Source organism: Lolium rigidum, chromosome 5, assembly GCF_022539505.1.
Source record: "Lolium rigidum isolate FL_2022 chromosome 5, APGP_CSIRO_Lrig_0.1, whole genome shotgun sequence".
NCBI classification, from domain to species: domain Eukaryota; kingdom Viridiplantae; phylum Streptophyta; class Magnoliopsida; order Poales; family Poaceae; genus Lolium; species Lolium rigidum.
In genome coordinates, this window is record NC_061512.1 from 248,672,990 (window position 1) to 248,687,304 (window position 14,315).

A 14,315-nucleotide genomic window follows, 5' to 3' on the forward strand; every position below is an offset into this window, starting at 1 on the left:
TCTGTCAATATTTACATGCTCCTACTACTGCTCATTGTACTGCTGTCAAACGCATTCTTTGCTATGTCAAGGACACTACTTGCACTGGTATCACCTTTATGCGCTCTCGCTCTACTCTCCTGAGTGCTTTTTCCGATGCTGATTGGGCTGGCTGTCTTGAGGACCGGCGCTCCACATGTGCTTTTGCCATTTTTGTTGGTCCCAATCTTGTCTCCTTGTGTGTCAGAAAACAGGCTACTGTGTCTCGCTCCAGTACTGAAGCTGAATATAAAGCTCTTGCCAATGCCACCGCTGAATTAATTTGTGTTGAAGCTCTTCTCCATGAACTTGGTGTGCGTCTCCAGGAAAAGCCTTGTCTCTGGTGTGATAATCTGGGTGCTACCTATCTCTCTGCAAATCCTGTTTTCCATGCTCGTACCAAGCACATCGAGATTGATTTTCATTTTGTGAGGGAAAGAGTTGCTAACAACACTCTAGCTATCAAGTTCATTTCCACTAAAGATCAAGTAGCTGATGGTTTTACAAAGCACCTTCCTGTCAGGGGTCTAGTAGAGTTTAAGCGTAATCTGAACCTCTACCGTGCTTCAGATTAAGGGGGGATGTTAGAGTATGTAATACCGTATGTGTACATGTACAGAGTAGTACTCCGACGTACACATACCAACCTTGTACTTGCCATGTATGGGGGCTTTTTCCTACAGTATATAAACATGCAAACGATGCCCTAGAAGGGTACGCATCTTTCCTCGATATTTGACACAAATTAGGCAGAAAAGCAGATTCGCCGCCCACCATTTTTTATATGAAATTCATCATTCATTTGGTATTGTTGATCAAGGGATATATTCAAATCAACCGATACACAGACTGGTATATATTCACTTCATAAAGTTTGACGGCCAATATTTCCACATCTTTTGTTGGGACTAAACACCAACAAAGGTAGGCTCTCATGAAGCACACTGAACCAACTAGGCAAAGGCCCTTGTTCAACAAACTGGGCAAAGGCAAGCCCCAGCTCTAAGACAGTGGTGTGGTTCACAAATTTTGCACAATTTCAAAATAGAAAATAAAAAACTTCCCATCATATCAGATGGACGCACTAAATATGATTCTCCAAAAAAAGAAGAATTTGGACACCTGCAGTTGCCACATATATTTTGAAGAGAAATATTATTATTCACAGTTCCTTACATAAAAAGGAAAAAACAACAAGTGATATTACACAACTTCCGACAATCTTTATTCGTACAAACATTGGTCGATGTTTCAAGCAAGATACTAAATCACCAAAAAAAAAACAGTAAAGAACACTAAAAGTGAACTACATATGTATACAATATAGTGGACTTATTGTATGTTCTATCCTCCTCATTTCTTCATCCAAATGGCCATCTCTTTTGTGAACTTCTCCATTACCAATTTTGGCAGTAATATCGACACCACGGTCGAGTCCTCACCATCTATATTCTTACACTTTGTATGATAACTTATCAACTTCGAAATGAAATCTCCGGCATGCGGTGTGCCAGCAGCAACAAGCTCAGCTTTTCCAAATTGTAATGCATTGCCTCCAACCCACTTTGTATCACTGACCTCGTACGTTCTGTCCATGCCAAAAGGTGAGCGCTCTCGCCATAGTGCCATCAAATCTACCATTGACTTCATGCAATCTTTCGTGGTGTCCAGCTTGACTTTGCGCATTAGCTCAAGTATATGTGCTAGTGGCTTGGTAGCCAACTCATCGGCTGTCAGCTCGACCATGGGAGAGAAATGTGCATTTCCATAATAACCACGTGGGACGGCATTTTCACAATTAATGCTTCTCCCACGTGTATTCAAAGTAAACATGACTCGCACTTTTTGACTAGCTTCATAGCCCAATGCGATTGTGCGGCATCGCCACATTACGGCCGTAAGCAACTCGAATGTTGTTGTAGATTTGGAGAGATGGTCTGGGACATGACTTCTCAAAATCTCCATCTCTTTTGGCCCAAAGAACAGATATTGCACTTCCATGTTTTCCGGTGGAGTTGATAGCATCACGTCATCTTCCGTGCAATGTAACCCAGGAAGAAATGATTTATATGCTGGGTAGACATGTGAGATGGAGGGTGGCATACGTGCAGTGAAGATGTCTCTTTTCCACACGGGCAAAGTGGTCGGGATAAGTTCACCGCATGCAAAATCGGCTATGGATTTTATAAACTGTAGGATACCAAAACCATCAGCAATGCAATGACACATGTGTAGTCCAATAACGAATCCTCCACATTTAAGTTGTGTCACCTGTGGAACACATCAAATATACAAGCAGCATGGACATATTTAGTTGATGATTAATTTAAATATTCCTTTACAGCAATGATAGGAGCATACTTAGTGCAAACAATTATTTTACTTAGAGGCCCAATCATCTAGTTTAGTTACAGCACAAATGAACAAAAATAAGCTAAAATAAATTAATAGTTACATAGAGTACAAAGTAATTTGCAAATGCACCGAATAACTTTCAATTTTTATTTTTTACTATGATAAACAGAAAATGGCGAATGCGTACTAATTACAAGAAATGGAAAAACATAATGGACAAAACTTTCCTAGAAACACATTTTTGTCTCCATGCAAAATTGAAATTTTACCCAAAAGGAAATGAACACTGTGTTCAAAACATAATCATACCCAATAAGTTTGTAGCGAACCAATTAAACTCCACTACTATCGCCCATCAGTTATACAAGAAATAACACAAGAAAATAAAATAAAGTACAGTACTGTACAACTATTAAACACTACCTGCAGGAAAAGCAGAGGTTTGCCAACGACATCTCTGGTGTCACCGGCATCCGTCAGGAACTCCTCGACGCAAGGGTACGGCGGGACCAGCGGCTGGCCGAGGTCCTCCAACCGCACGTCGGCGGCCGCCTCCACGAACATCACTCCTTCCCCGGTGCAGTCCACCTCCAGCTTGTTCCCGCCGGGAATCTTCCGCAGACGGCCGGCCATCGGGTAGTAGTACACCAACGCCCCCGCCACGGCCGCCTTGATGCCCTTGGCCACCTTGCCCGGCCTGACGCTCTCTCCCGGAGGGCTGCGGAAGAACCCGACGATGGACTCGTAGAACCGCAGCGACCACTGGTCGTCGAGGTCGGAGAGGGCCTTGGTTTCCTGCGGCGTCGGTCTCGCCGGACGCACCAGCTCGGGCTCGCTCCGGCGTGCCGTGAAAGTCACCATGGCTTTGTGGCGGTGCGTGTGTTTGAGAGAGTGTGGTAGTGGTATGGAGTATGGACTACTGAAACCAGAAGGCAGTGGAGAACTTAAGCTGGCTCGTATGCTGTGGTTTGACTTGAGTTTTGAGCTGCGTACGTCCATCCATATATAGGAAGCTGGTGAGGTCGTGGCGATGGTGACTGGTTCAAGGATGGCAGGATAACAGAGAGAGTAGCTCGGGCATACAAAGTTGAAGTACCGTACGAACGAGAATCAAGTCGTGCTCTCGAGAATCAAGTCGTGCCGGCGCGACGATTTCTACCTAGTCACGACAACCCGTCAACTTTGATCCGTTCGCAGTCACCGCACGGTCTCCGTTGGCTAGCTGCTGCATGCCGGCCGGCCGCATGGCACGCGGTATGAGAGCATCTCCAGCCACGTCCCCCAAAGCGCCCCAAAGAAATTTGGGACGCGCCGGACAAAAAAACGTTCTCAGCCGCGCGCCCCAAAGGTCTTTTTTGTCCGGCGCGGCCCGATACGGTGTTCGGCGTCCCGAGCCCGTCCCCGTCCCACAGGGGACGCACCGGGCACGCCGGACCGAAATGAGAGGCGAGGAGGCGCGGGGCCGACCCGTCAGCGGCTCGAACGCTCAACCGCCACATACGTAGCGACGGTGCAGTTGCCAGGAAGCGGAACCGTCGCATTGGCAACCGCGTCGACGACGCGCCAACCCCGCCGGAATGGAGCGCCGACTCCTCGGAAGAGCAACCGCTTCTCTCTTCGACTTTTGCGCCGCCGTTCATCCGCGCTCAATAAGACCCGTACGTACGCCGTTATTCATCCAAGCCTCCATCCGACACCTCCAGCGACGATGAGCTACATCTCCCAGCTCCCGTCCGACACCTCCCGGCGAGGGAAAGCCTGCCGGGCCGGCGCCATTGGTGGGACAAAGCCGGGACGCCGAGCGGCGGCGACGATTCCCCGCCGCCGGTTGACGAGCGAGGAGGAATGGCTGGGCTGGGAGGAGGAGGAAGAAGAGAGCGAGGCCGCGGCGGCGGCGGTGGCTTGTGCGAAGGCGAAGGCGGCCAAGGCGAAGGCGGCCAAGGACAAGGCCGCCAAGGCCAAGGCCGCCAAGGCCAAGGCCGCCAAGGCCAAGGCCAAGGCGCAGCCGACGAGCACCGGCGACGACGATGCGTCGGGCGCCGACACCGCCTCTTCGGAAGAGGTGACGAGCAGGAAGCGCCACCGCGATGACGACGACGAGGCGGGGCCTTCAGCGAAGAAGAAGAAGTAGATAGTTTTATATGTATTTAATTATATTTTTTCGAAGTTTTATATATAATTTGTTTATGTTCAACCGATTTGAATATCATTAAATAGTTTCTAGCCAAAAAAAAATACTTTTAATGTTTGGGGGCGACGTTTGGGGGACGCGGCTGGGGAGCGACGTCCCCCAAACACGGCACGAACAAAACACGTCCCCCAAACGCTCAATCCGGCGGGGTTTGGGGGACGCGAAAGCTGCTCTGGGCTAGCTTGGGAGCAAACTCGTCGTTCATACGGTGATGTTGTCACATAACTTGATTTGGACGTACGTACTGAGCAAATCTACGGTTTGTTTATTTTACTGCAGTCCTAGGCAGAGCTCCATCTTGCCGGCCGGTGGCCCGGACATGTGCACTCTCCCGGGCGGCGGGTCCTTCCGATTCTTCGATGCCTACAAACTTCTGATAATCTCTGGAGTGTCGCTCCCGTTTGAATGACATTAACTGAGACAATTTCGCACTAAGGTGAGAATTTTCCGCAATCCCTATTCGCCGCTTATTGCGGGAGCGATTCGGTCCCGCTCAAGCAACGGATTGGGTGGGCCGACCCATTAGCGCTTAGGACGTACGGTTTTTGTTTGTTTTTTCGTTTTTTTCAGGGTTTCTCAGGTTGTTTGAGTTTTGGATGATTTCTTTTATGGTTTTTTGCTATTTTTTGGTTTTACTGATTCCAAAATTTGTTCAGATTTTTTTGTTCAGATTTAAAAAATGTTCATGTTTGAAATTTGTTTGAATTTGAAATTTGTTAGAATTTGAAATTTGTTCAAATTCAAAATTTGTTCAAAAATAAATTTTGTTCAAATATTTTTTTTTCGATGTAAAATTCTTTGTTTTAAACTTTTCGTTTTTTAATTTTTTGATTTTGAATTTTGTTCCGTTTTGAATTTTGTTCAGATTTTGAAATCTGAACAGAACAAAAAAAAGAAAGGCTTAAACGGGCCGAGCCCATACGAGTTTTTCTATCACGCCGGCCTAAGCGGAGACAACCTTCCGCTCCGCTTAAGGCGGGGAATAGGCGCTCCCGAATTTTCTTATGGATTGCTTGACACGGCAACGCGTGCTTTCCTACATCACCTGGGCCGGCCCAAGCCACAGCGCCAAGCTCGCTCCCGCCTCGATCTACCCACTCCCCGGCCTGCGCACCCCAGGCCCCTAGCCCCGCCTGGCCCAATCCACCACGTCGCCCAGCTCCCTTGGCCGCCAGCGTGCCAGCACCGGCCCCTGGCCCTCGAGCCTACCCGCTCCTGCACACCACCAGCGCGCGCGCCCGGCTGAAGAACCGAGCCGGAGCCGCAGGTCCACTCCATCCCAGCCTACGCCTGGCTCCCTCCACTCCGGGAGGTTCTATACACCACCCTGGTCGGTGCGGACCAGGCACCGCACCCCCCAGGGTGCCTGTTGGGCCGGCCCAGTAACGTTGTTTTCGTTTGTTTTCGTTTTTTTCTGTTTTTCTCCTTTTATGCTGTTTCATTTCTTATCTTTTTTAAAAATTTAAAATGCCAATGTAAAAAAAATTTCGGAAAAACAAAAATTTCTAAAATTTGTATATTTTCGAAAAATTGAAAACATTATTTTTCTAGTTTTTTATTTTTTTGTATGAACGTTTTTTGGATTTGAACAATTTTCGATGTGAACAATTTTAAATTTGAACAAATTTTACATTTGAACATTTTTTTAATTTGAACAAATTTTACATTTGAACATTTTTAAATTTTAATTTTTTTGAATTTAAAAAAATTTCATATTTGAACGGTTTTTAAATTTGAACGGTTTTCAAATTTGAACGGTTTTTAGATTTGAACGGTTTTCAAATTTGAACATTTTTTTAAATTTGAACAGTTTTTAAAAATTAAGATTTTCGAATCTAAAAAAATATAAACAAAACCGAAAACAAAAAAAAGAAAACAGAAAAAACAGAAAAAGAAACTAGAAAAAAAAAGCAAAAATGAACTACACAAGCTAAACAGACCCAAATGGGTCTGGCCCATACCCGACCAGGGGTGTGCGGTGGCCGGTAGCCACCGACCTGGTCGATGTATAGGTTTTGCCCTCCACTCCCGCCCGCGTGCGTCGCTTTGCTCAGCTCGCGCCGCACCACCAAGCCGCGCCTTGCTCCGCTGCAATCAGCGCGCCTCCGGTACCTCCGGCAAGCATAAGCGGTACTACCGCCGAGCGGTACATCCGGCTAAGTTCCGGGCTTGTTCCGAAAATATCAATTTTCCTTGCGGTAATCCCTGGCTTCAATTCGTGAATTTCCGGAAGTTGATCGGTACTATGGCTCGGCGCAATTTCAATTTCTGAAAGCAGTTTTAATCTAACTTGAGCAACTTTTGATCCTCCTTTTGACCCAAATTTTTGACAATTTTTCGGGTTTCATTTGACTTCAAATTTTGACCATAATCTCTCACCACTTTGACTCCAATTTTGACAATTTTTTCGAACCCGTTTGACTCTAAAATTGTGACAACTTCGATCGCTCGTTTTGACCCAAATTTTCAGGCATTGACTTTTGTGTTCGGATTTCATCGTGGAGTGCATCGGTTGTCTATTTCTCTTCCGCGCTTACATTAACATCCCGCAACTTTGACACCATCATCGACACCACTTCGATCATCGCAAGTTCGTATGGTTGACACCGCATAACATCAATAGGTATAACTTTCCTCACCCCTTGTAGCCCCGTTCTTTCTTTGTGCACATATCCCATTGAGAGTGACTGTTCGAGTGTTGCGAAGCATTGCACAAGTGTCACAACCGTGAGAGGGTGCGTGTGTGTGTTGTATTGAGCAAAGCTCCGAAGCAAGCTCGGCGAGAAAGATACAGAAAAGAAGAAAAGTGTGACATAGAGAAAAATAAATCTTTTAAGCAAAGAAAAAATATTGGAAAAGAAAAGAAATACAAAAAGAGTGTGTGTGCCACCGATACAAAGGATTCCAAAGCTTCTAAGAAAAAAGAGAAAAAAGAGAAGAGTGGCAGCTTGTGGAAATCTAGTTGCTTCTCTCATATGCAACCAAGTTACGGCCTCTCTTGTGTTGGTGTGACAACGAGCTAATAGTCTTTGTTAGGACCATCTTTGTTACTTGCTTACTTTCTTGGTTACGCTAACCTCATTGTTCTTTCTTGTGTGTGTTTCCGTGTTCCCTTAACATAGATCACCACTTTTGACATTTGACTTTGGATCTTACCCACATTTGACAATAGCCATTTTCTTTGGTTCCTTTTCATTTGCTATCCACTCCTTACCTACCACCATATAGAGTTCTTAGCCTTTTGCGTGTGCTTTTGTTTGTGTGAATACATATGGGTTGTCCTCTAACTCGAACCATTTTCTCGATTTTGTTGTGAGTACTGACCTTTTGGTAGTTCTCCTTCCACCATATATACACCAAGCCTTGAGGGTGGCGCAGCTAGGAAGTTGGGACGCGGCACCTTTGCTCGTTTGCACCTCGTGGCCCCTCTCGCATGCTTCTTTCGCTCACGGCCTTCCTTCGGGTGAAAAACTGGTCAGGTAATTTTCCCTTGAACTTTTGCGATCCAGAAAGTCCCGAAACAAATAAAATACGAGAAAAGGGGTTTTGTGCCTCACGGGAATTAAATACCAAAGAAGGGGACTTTGTAGGAAAGTCCCGAAAATCATCTAAAAATGCATAAATAACACCATATATGTAGCAATAATGATGATGCAAAATGTGCGTATCAAGGGGGCAGCACCCAAGGGGTGGCCGGTGCCCCATGGAGGTGCCCCCACCTCTTCCCTCTTGATGGTAGTGGCCTTTCCACTCACATGTAATGAAGAGCCACTATCTCCCATTTAATCTCCACTCAAAATTCCAAGAGACTTTCCATTAAAACACTTTTACTTCACTAGGTTTAACGCACTTCAATTATTGAGTAATTCATTAAATGAACATTTCATTAATGAGTACTACATTCAATGAACTCACATTAACAATTTATCCTCACTATTTAGGTACCTCAAAATGATTCCAATGTTGTCCATCTTTTTCTTCGGTGTTATGTATCGACTTGAAAAAATCGACGAGCCTTACATGTGTCACCCTACGGTTCGTGAATAATGTGGACATGATCGATACACCTCTCCGATCAATAATGTGGAGATCCGTAATAACTCTCACTCATTCAACGATGAAACTTGTGATCGTATAAACCATAAACTTTATAACTAATTCCTTTTATCTCGCGATACTTTACTTGTCTAGGACCCAATCATCGGTATCAACCATACCTAGTACGATCCCGTTATTGACAAGTACTCTTTACTCGTTCCGTGATATGACATTCCTATGACCTAGTCACGTGCCTGCAAGCGGTGTCAATGTGAAACACCGAGAGGCCCAGAGTATATCTCTTTGTCATCAAGATGGATAAATCCCACTCTTGATCCATGAGCCTCAACTAACATTTTCATAGTACCCTAATCAACCTTTATATCCACCTTGTTACAGTGTGACATTTGATACCATCAAAGTACTCTTCCGGTGTTACTGATTGACATGAACTCATGGTCTGAGGAATAAAGCTACTTCGCATGTGTATGGTATATCATGTAAACTTAATGACTTGATCGTATGTTATACCTACTTGGGTGTGTGTTCATCACATCATTCTTTTAATGATGTGACCCCCTTATTAACATCATACAATGTTCATGATCAGAAAATCTTGATTATCGGTTAATCAACGAGCTAGTTAAAAGAGAGGCTTTACTAGGAACCCTTGCTTGTTTATTAACCACACATGTATCAACGTTTCCCATTAATACAATTCTAGCCTGAGAAATAAACATCTATTATAAACATGGAATAAGATAATAACCACTTTATTACTGTCACCCGGGCATATACCCTTCACAATTATACAGTAATCAAGCAATGCAGTAATTATCCTGCAATCCAGCAATGAAAATATAGATAGAATGGCAGATAGATGGAGTCTGCACATACCAGAGGAACTCTCCTCCGCGTTGTTGGAGTTATGGAATCTACGGAGAAACGAGTGCCACGAATCCACCTTAGTTTCTGCTACTGAGGATCCACCGTTGGTTTGACTCCACGAGGATCCACCATGGCTTCCACTCCCAGGAGGTTCCCTGGCTACGATGCCACGTGGATCCTCCGGTCAGCGTCACCACGTGGTTCCTCGGGTTGCCTTTGACATGTGGCTCCTCTGGTCATCGTCAACCCATGGATCCTCGGGTTGTCGTCACTACGCGGATCCCCAGCTCACCATCGGCCAGCGGATCCTTAGATCTGTAAGAGGAGATGCAGCAGTGGAGGGCACTCGAGCGGTATAAGATGGTGGAGTGGTGGATCAGTGGAGGTCGGCGGCGGTGTGGATCGGTGGAGGGCGGTGGCGGAGGCTTAGAGTATAGCTGAGATGTGGTGTAGAGTGGAGATGTGGTCGACCTCGTTGGAGACGGGAAAATGAAGTGGATATTCCTGAAGTGGTGGAAGGACCGTTTTGTAAAATAGAAGATTTATTTATGAAGTGTTCGAAGGACCGCTTTGATTTACTCCATTGAAACTATGAGGGACTGCATTGCAAAGTGAAAGGGGTTTTCTCCAAAAAAAGTAGAAGTTTTTTCGAAATTCAAATGAAGTCAAGTTCAAATATTTTCTAAATCGGTTTGCAATGGAATCAAGTTCAAATTTACATCCCAAGTAATATTGAGGAAAATAAGATGACTAAGATGAAAAATATATTTTCCATTATCAAGTGAAATCCATTACAAATATTTTGTCAAAATGTTGAGAAAAATAAGTTCACGAAGATGAAATTCAAGTGAAAACAAAAGGAAGAAAGTGTTTTCGTGTATAATAGAGAACTAGTTAAGCTTTTTATCATGTATGCGAAATAGTTTTCCTGTTTAGTAGCGAACTAGTTACTATCAGGAAAACTTATTTCACAAATCCAGAGTTAAGCTATTTAATGTAGTGTTAAGCTATAATAATAGACAACTAATCAAATTTAGAAAGTACTAATCCTTGCAGATGTGTTTAGTACCATCCCTGCAGTGTAGGAGTACTTGTATCCTTACAGGATGAACTTCACAACTTGAAAACACAATTTCAATGTAATGCAAACACTCAAAAATTGTAAAGATACATAGACAAATTCAGTTACACATCTGCAAGGATCACATTGTCTTGCATCTAAGCAGCACAAACTGATAATAATTAGAGACTCAAAAAACTACCATCAAAAGCATTGACATAAACTATAGCATGTAAGTAGCACCCTTTGCATCATCTTCGATCATCAACCATCTTCAGTCATCAATCATCTTGAGTCATCAATCTTGTGAATAGAGACACCAATGTATTCTTGCATCTTATCAACCCTGATAAGAAGAAGAGAGCCAGTAACTATGCACATGGCCTCACATAAATTCTCCATGTCTTCTTGGTTCATCGAGACGACAAGCCTGCTCAAGTCCCCAGATTGAATGAAGTATTGTCCAATAATGGCTTCATCCATACTCCTGCTAGAGAACATTGCAATTCCCGTATTTGGGTAATTATAACCATGGACAATGTGCTCTGGCAGTGCCTGCAATAGGAACCAGAGGAATAAAGCATTAAGAACTATTGTACTTGTAATTATAAATGATTGTACGTACTATGCATTTCCTACTAACTTATAATGAGCTTACCAATCTTTTAAATGCCATGTCAACTGCATCAACTCTATGAACAATGTACTGAAGCTCATAAATTTTTTCCTCATCATTTCCTAGTTGGTTAGCATCCTTCATCATTTCCCAGATTATTTCAGACATGTCTGCCTCTCCAACAGTATGCATATCTGAGAAAACAGTCTTGTACAATATGCCTCTGATATTTTTAGGTACATACACAGGTCCTACATAAATGTATGATACAGTCAACACAAAAAAAACTAGACTAAATAGTATGCATTAAGAAATACTAAACAAGTATCCAATGGATTAATGTACATACCATGCATAAGGTAGAAGGGTTTTTTATTGCCAGCATGATCTGCAACAGTAACTTCAAACAAATCATCAGCAGCCTCTTCTTCATATTTCAAAAATTTAGCTTTGTCACCAATCTCATCATCACGGTCATCTTTAGTAGGTAACTTGAAGGTGACAACATCATTGACAACAACATAGTGTGACATCAGGAAATATGACCACCAGGGACCATACATAGTTGTGGAGTTTGTATTCTTCTCAAGGTAAAACTCCAGCATGTGGCCACCAACAAGAGCATGCAACCACTTGTCGCTGTACTTGTTGAGCTGTTCCTTGAAGTAACAAGGAATAGTCTGATCAAAACATGAAACCAGGCACTGCGAGCAATGTACAAGGAATTGCATACCACGAATTTTTCATAGTTCTCTTGCATGATGATCTTAAATGATGAAGCACGCCTGTTTGAATGCCTACAGATGTCCATAGGCTGATGGCAGAACTGACACTTGACTTGATCCATTTCAATCTAGTAGAAAGTAAAAAAAAATCAGTACAGTAATTGATAGGTGCATTAATGGTAGACAATATGAACCCTAAAAAGTGTTTAGGAACACTTATCATTGTACTGAATCTATTACCCTAAAATGGAACATATTGTAATAATGTTGACAGTTTATTATTGAAACCCTAAGTTGCAAAGGAGAAGATGGTGAACACATAGAAACCATGGTGTGTTTGTACTACTGTTGACAACTACAGAGACTTCCTGAGCTCCACCACAAATACCATACTATAGTGACATGAGGAATTTTAACAGGTATGAACTTATGTATTCTTGTGAAAATTTCTGAAATTCATTAAATGAATTAGAATTTAGTATAATGCTTGCTGCCATTTTCCTATGTAATTCATGGACACCAGTAGCATTCAAAAGAGATAAGGAATTCATCAAAATAATGATATTTACAATGGAACTACTAGGCATGGAAACCAGTAACATTTCACAAGACAAGGAATTCATCAAATCATATTTATACCAGAACTAGGCATTATTCTAAGTAAATCATGGAAATCAGTAGCGTTGACAAGAAAGGGAATTCATCAACTGATATTTATAACAGAACTAGGCATTATCCTAAGTAATTCATAGAAAGCAGTAGCATCCACAAGACAATGAATTCATCAAATGCCATTTATAATGGAACTATGCATTATCCTAAGTAATTCATGGAAAGCAGTATATCATTCACAAGACAATGAATACATCAAATGCTATTTATAATGGAACTAGGCATTATCCTAAGTAATTCATGGAAAGAGGTAGCATTCACAAGACAATGAATTCATCACATGCTATTTATAATAGAAATAGGCATTATCCTAAGTAATTCATGGAAAGCAGTAGCATTCACAAGACAATGAATTCATCAAATGCTATTTCTAATGGAACTAGGAATTTCCATAAGTAATTCATGGAAAGAAGTAGCACATACCATTTTACCTTCCCCTGGTATGACATTGCTCTTCGACAGTGTGCACACATAATCATCCTCTTCAGTCACATAATCTTCCTCCTCATTGTTTACATCATCATTCTTGTTCTCCCCCCTAATATGCAAACAAGATAAATTAAGCTACACTACATTTGGTAATATGTGAAGAGCTAGGTACATGGAAACCATAACCTTTTAGAAAACATGTACATGAAAGCATGATATATAGAATGACAGTATACATTTCCATTACAAATTCATGGTGGAAATAGAGGCAGCAACACTAATTTCAGGAAACAATTAATAAGCATACTAGCAGCAACCTGGGGAACAGAGTGAGACCAACCTAGGGGATGCGGTGGTTCCAGATATGGAGAGGTTGTGAATCTTCTCTGGTGGCAGCGACGGCCAGGGGAATGATGAGGTAGTTGCTACGATGGGGATTCTTTGACGAGAAACTTGCGGTGACTGCAAAGGCTCCGGTGGCAGCGACAGAGATGGGGATGGAAGGGTGGTCCTTGCAACGGGAATCTTGCGACGGGAAGCTTGCGGTGACTGCTCCAATGGCAGCGACAGCTCTGGATGCTTGCGACGGAGAGGAAGATGAGACGAGGAAGAATTGGGCGAATCCATGGTAGGGAGACTGGCGGCGGGGAGAGGAAGTCGAAAGAAAAGAGAGAAACCCTAGCTATAGAGTGATATTTAAGGAAGGTCGCGGTGGGAGGACGAAACCAGTTAAGTGAAAAATAGTAAGGGTTTTTCTGCATAACTGTAGCACTATAAGCTACCTCTTCCTCTCCGTCCCGGACTTATCCATCCATCAATTCGCATGAGATAGGGTTTGGAACGGAGGAGAGGTGGATACCTCCCCATCGAGAAGGAAGGGGAATCCCGCCGACGACCATGCCGGCGACAACAACTACTAAGGTATAATCCCCATTCGAAATCTTGGTCTAGTACATTCCCAAATCTTTTTCATTGGTGAAAGGTGATCTATTACTTTGATCCACCGGTGAAAGTTGATCTATGCACATGATTTGTTACTATTATAGAGAGTAGTTTCCTAAATGATGAGTTAGCGTGTTACTATTGCTCTCATATTACTGCCGCATCATATTTCCCTGTCAACACGCCATCAAAGTAGTACCAACTTTTTTCTGGCGCCGCATCATATTACCACTGCTTTCACATCACCCTGTTGCTAGTGCTTTTCCAGGTGGAGCTGAATTGAAAACTCCAATGTCAAGGCTTATAAGTATTCTTTTGCTCCCCTTGTGTCGAATCAACAAATTTGAGTTTTACTTCCCTCGAAGACTGTTGCGATCCCCT

The 14,315-nt window shown here is 43.1% G+C and overlaps 1 protein-coding gene across 1 annotated transcript; it reads right to left on the minus strand.

Moving 5' to 3' along the window:
• Positions 1 to 1,371: 1,371 nt before the first annotated feature.
• LOC124652038 (acyl transferase 1-like) lies at positions 1,372 to 3,234 on the minus strand. The gene is made up of 2 exons (XM_047191060.1): positions 2,797 to 3,234; positions 1,372 to 2,289 (listed from the first exon to the last, which is right to left on the minus strand). The coding sequence occupies exons 1-2, from the start codon at positions 3,232 to 3,234 to the stop codon at positions 1,372 to 1,374; spliced, it is 1,356 nt and encodes a 451-aa protein (XP_047047016.1).
• Positions 3,235 to 14,315: the final 11,081 nt, after the last annotated feature.

What these genes read in the sequence shown, in the direction of transcription:
- LOC124652038 (XM_047191060.1), bottom strand. Translation starts at nt 3,234, where the DNA reads ATGGTGACTTTCACGGCACGCCGGAGCGAGCCCGAGCTGGTGCGTCCG. An exon ending in AACCTCTGCTTTTCCTGCAG is followed by an intron (nt 2,290 to 2,796) that starts GTAGTGTTTAAT and finishes TGTGTTCCACAG; the next exon opens with GTGACACAACTTAAATGTGG.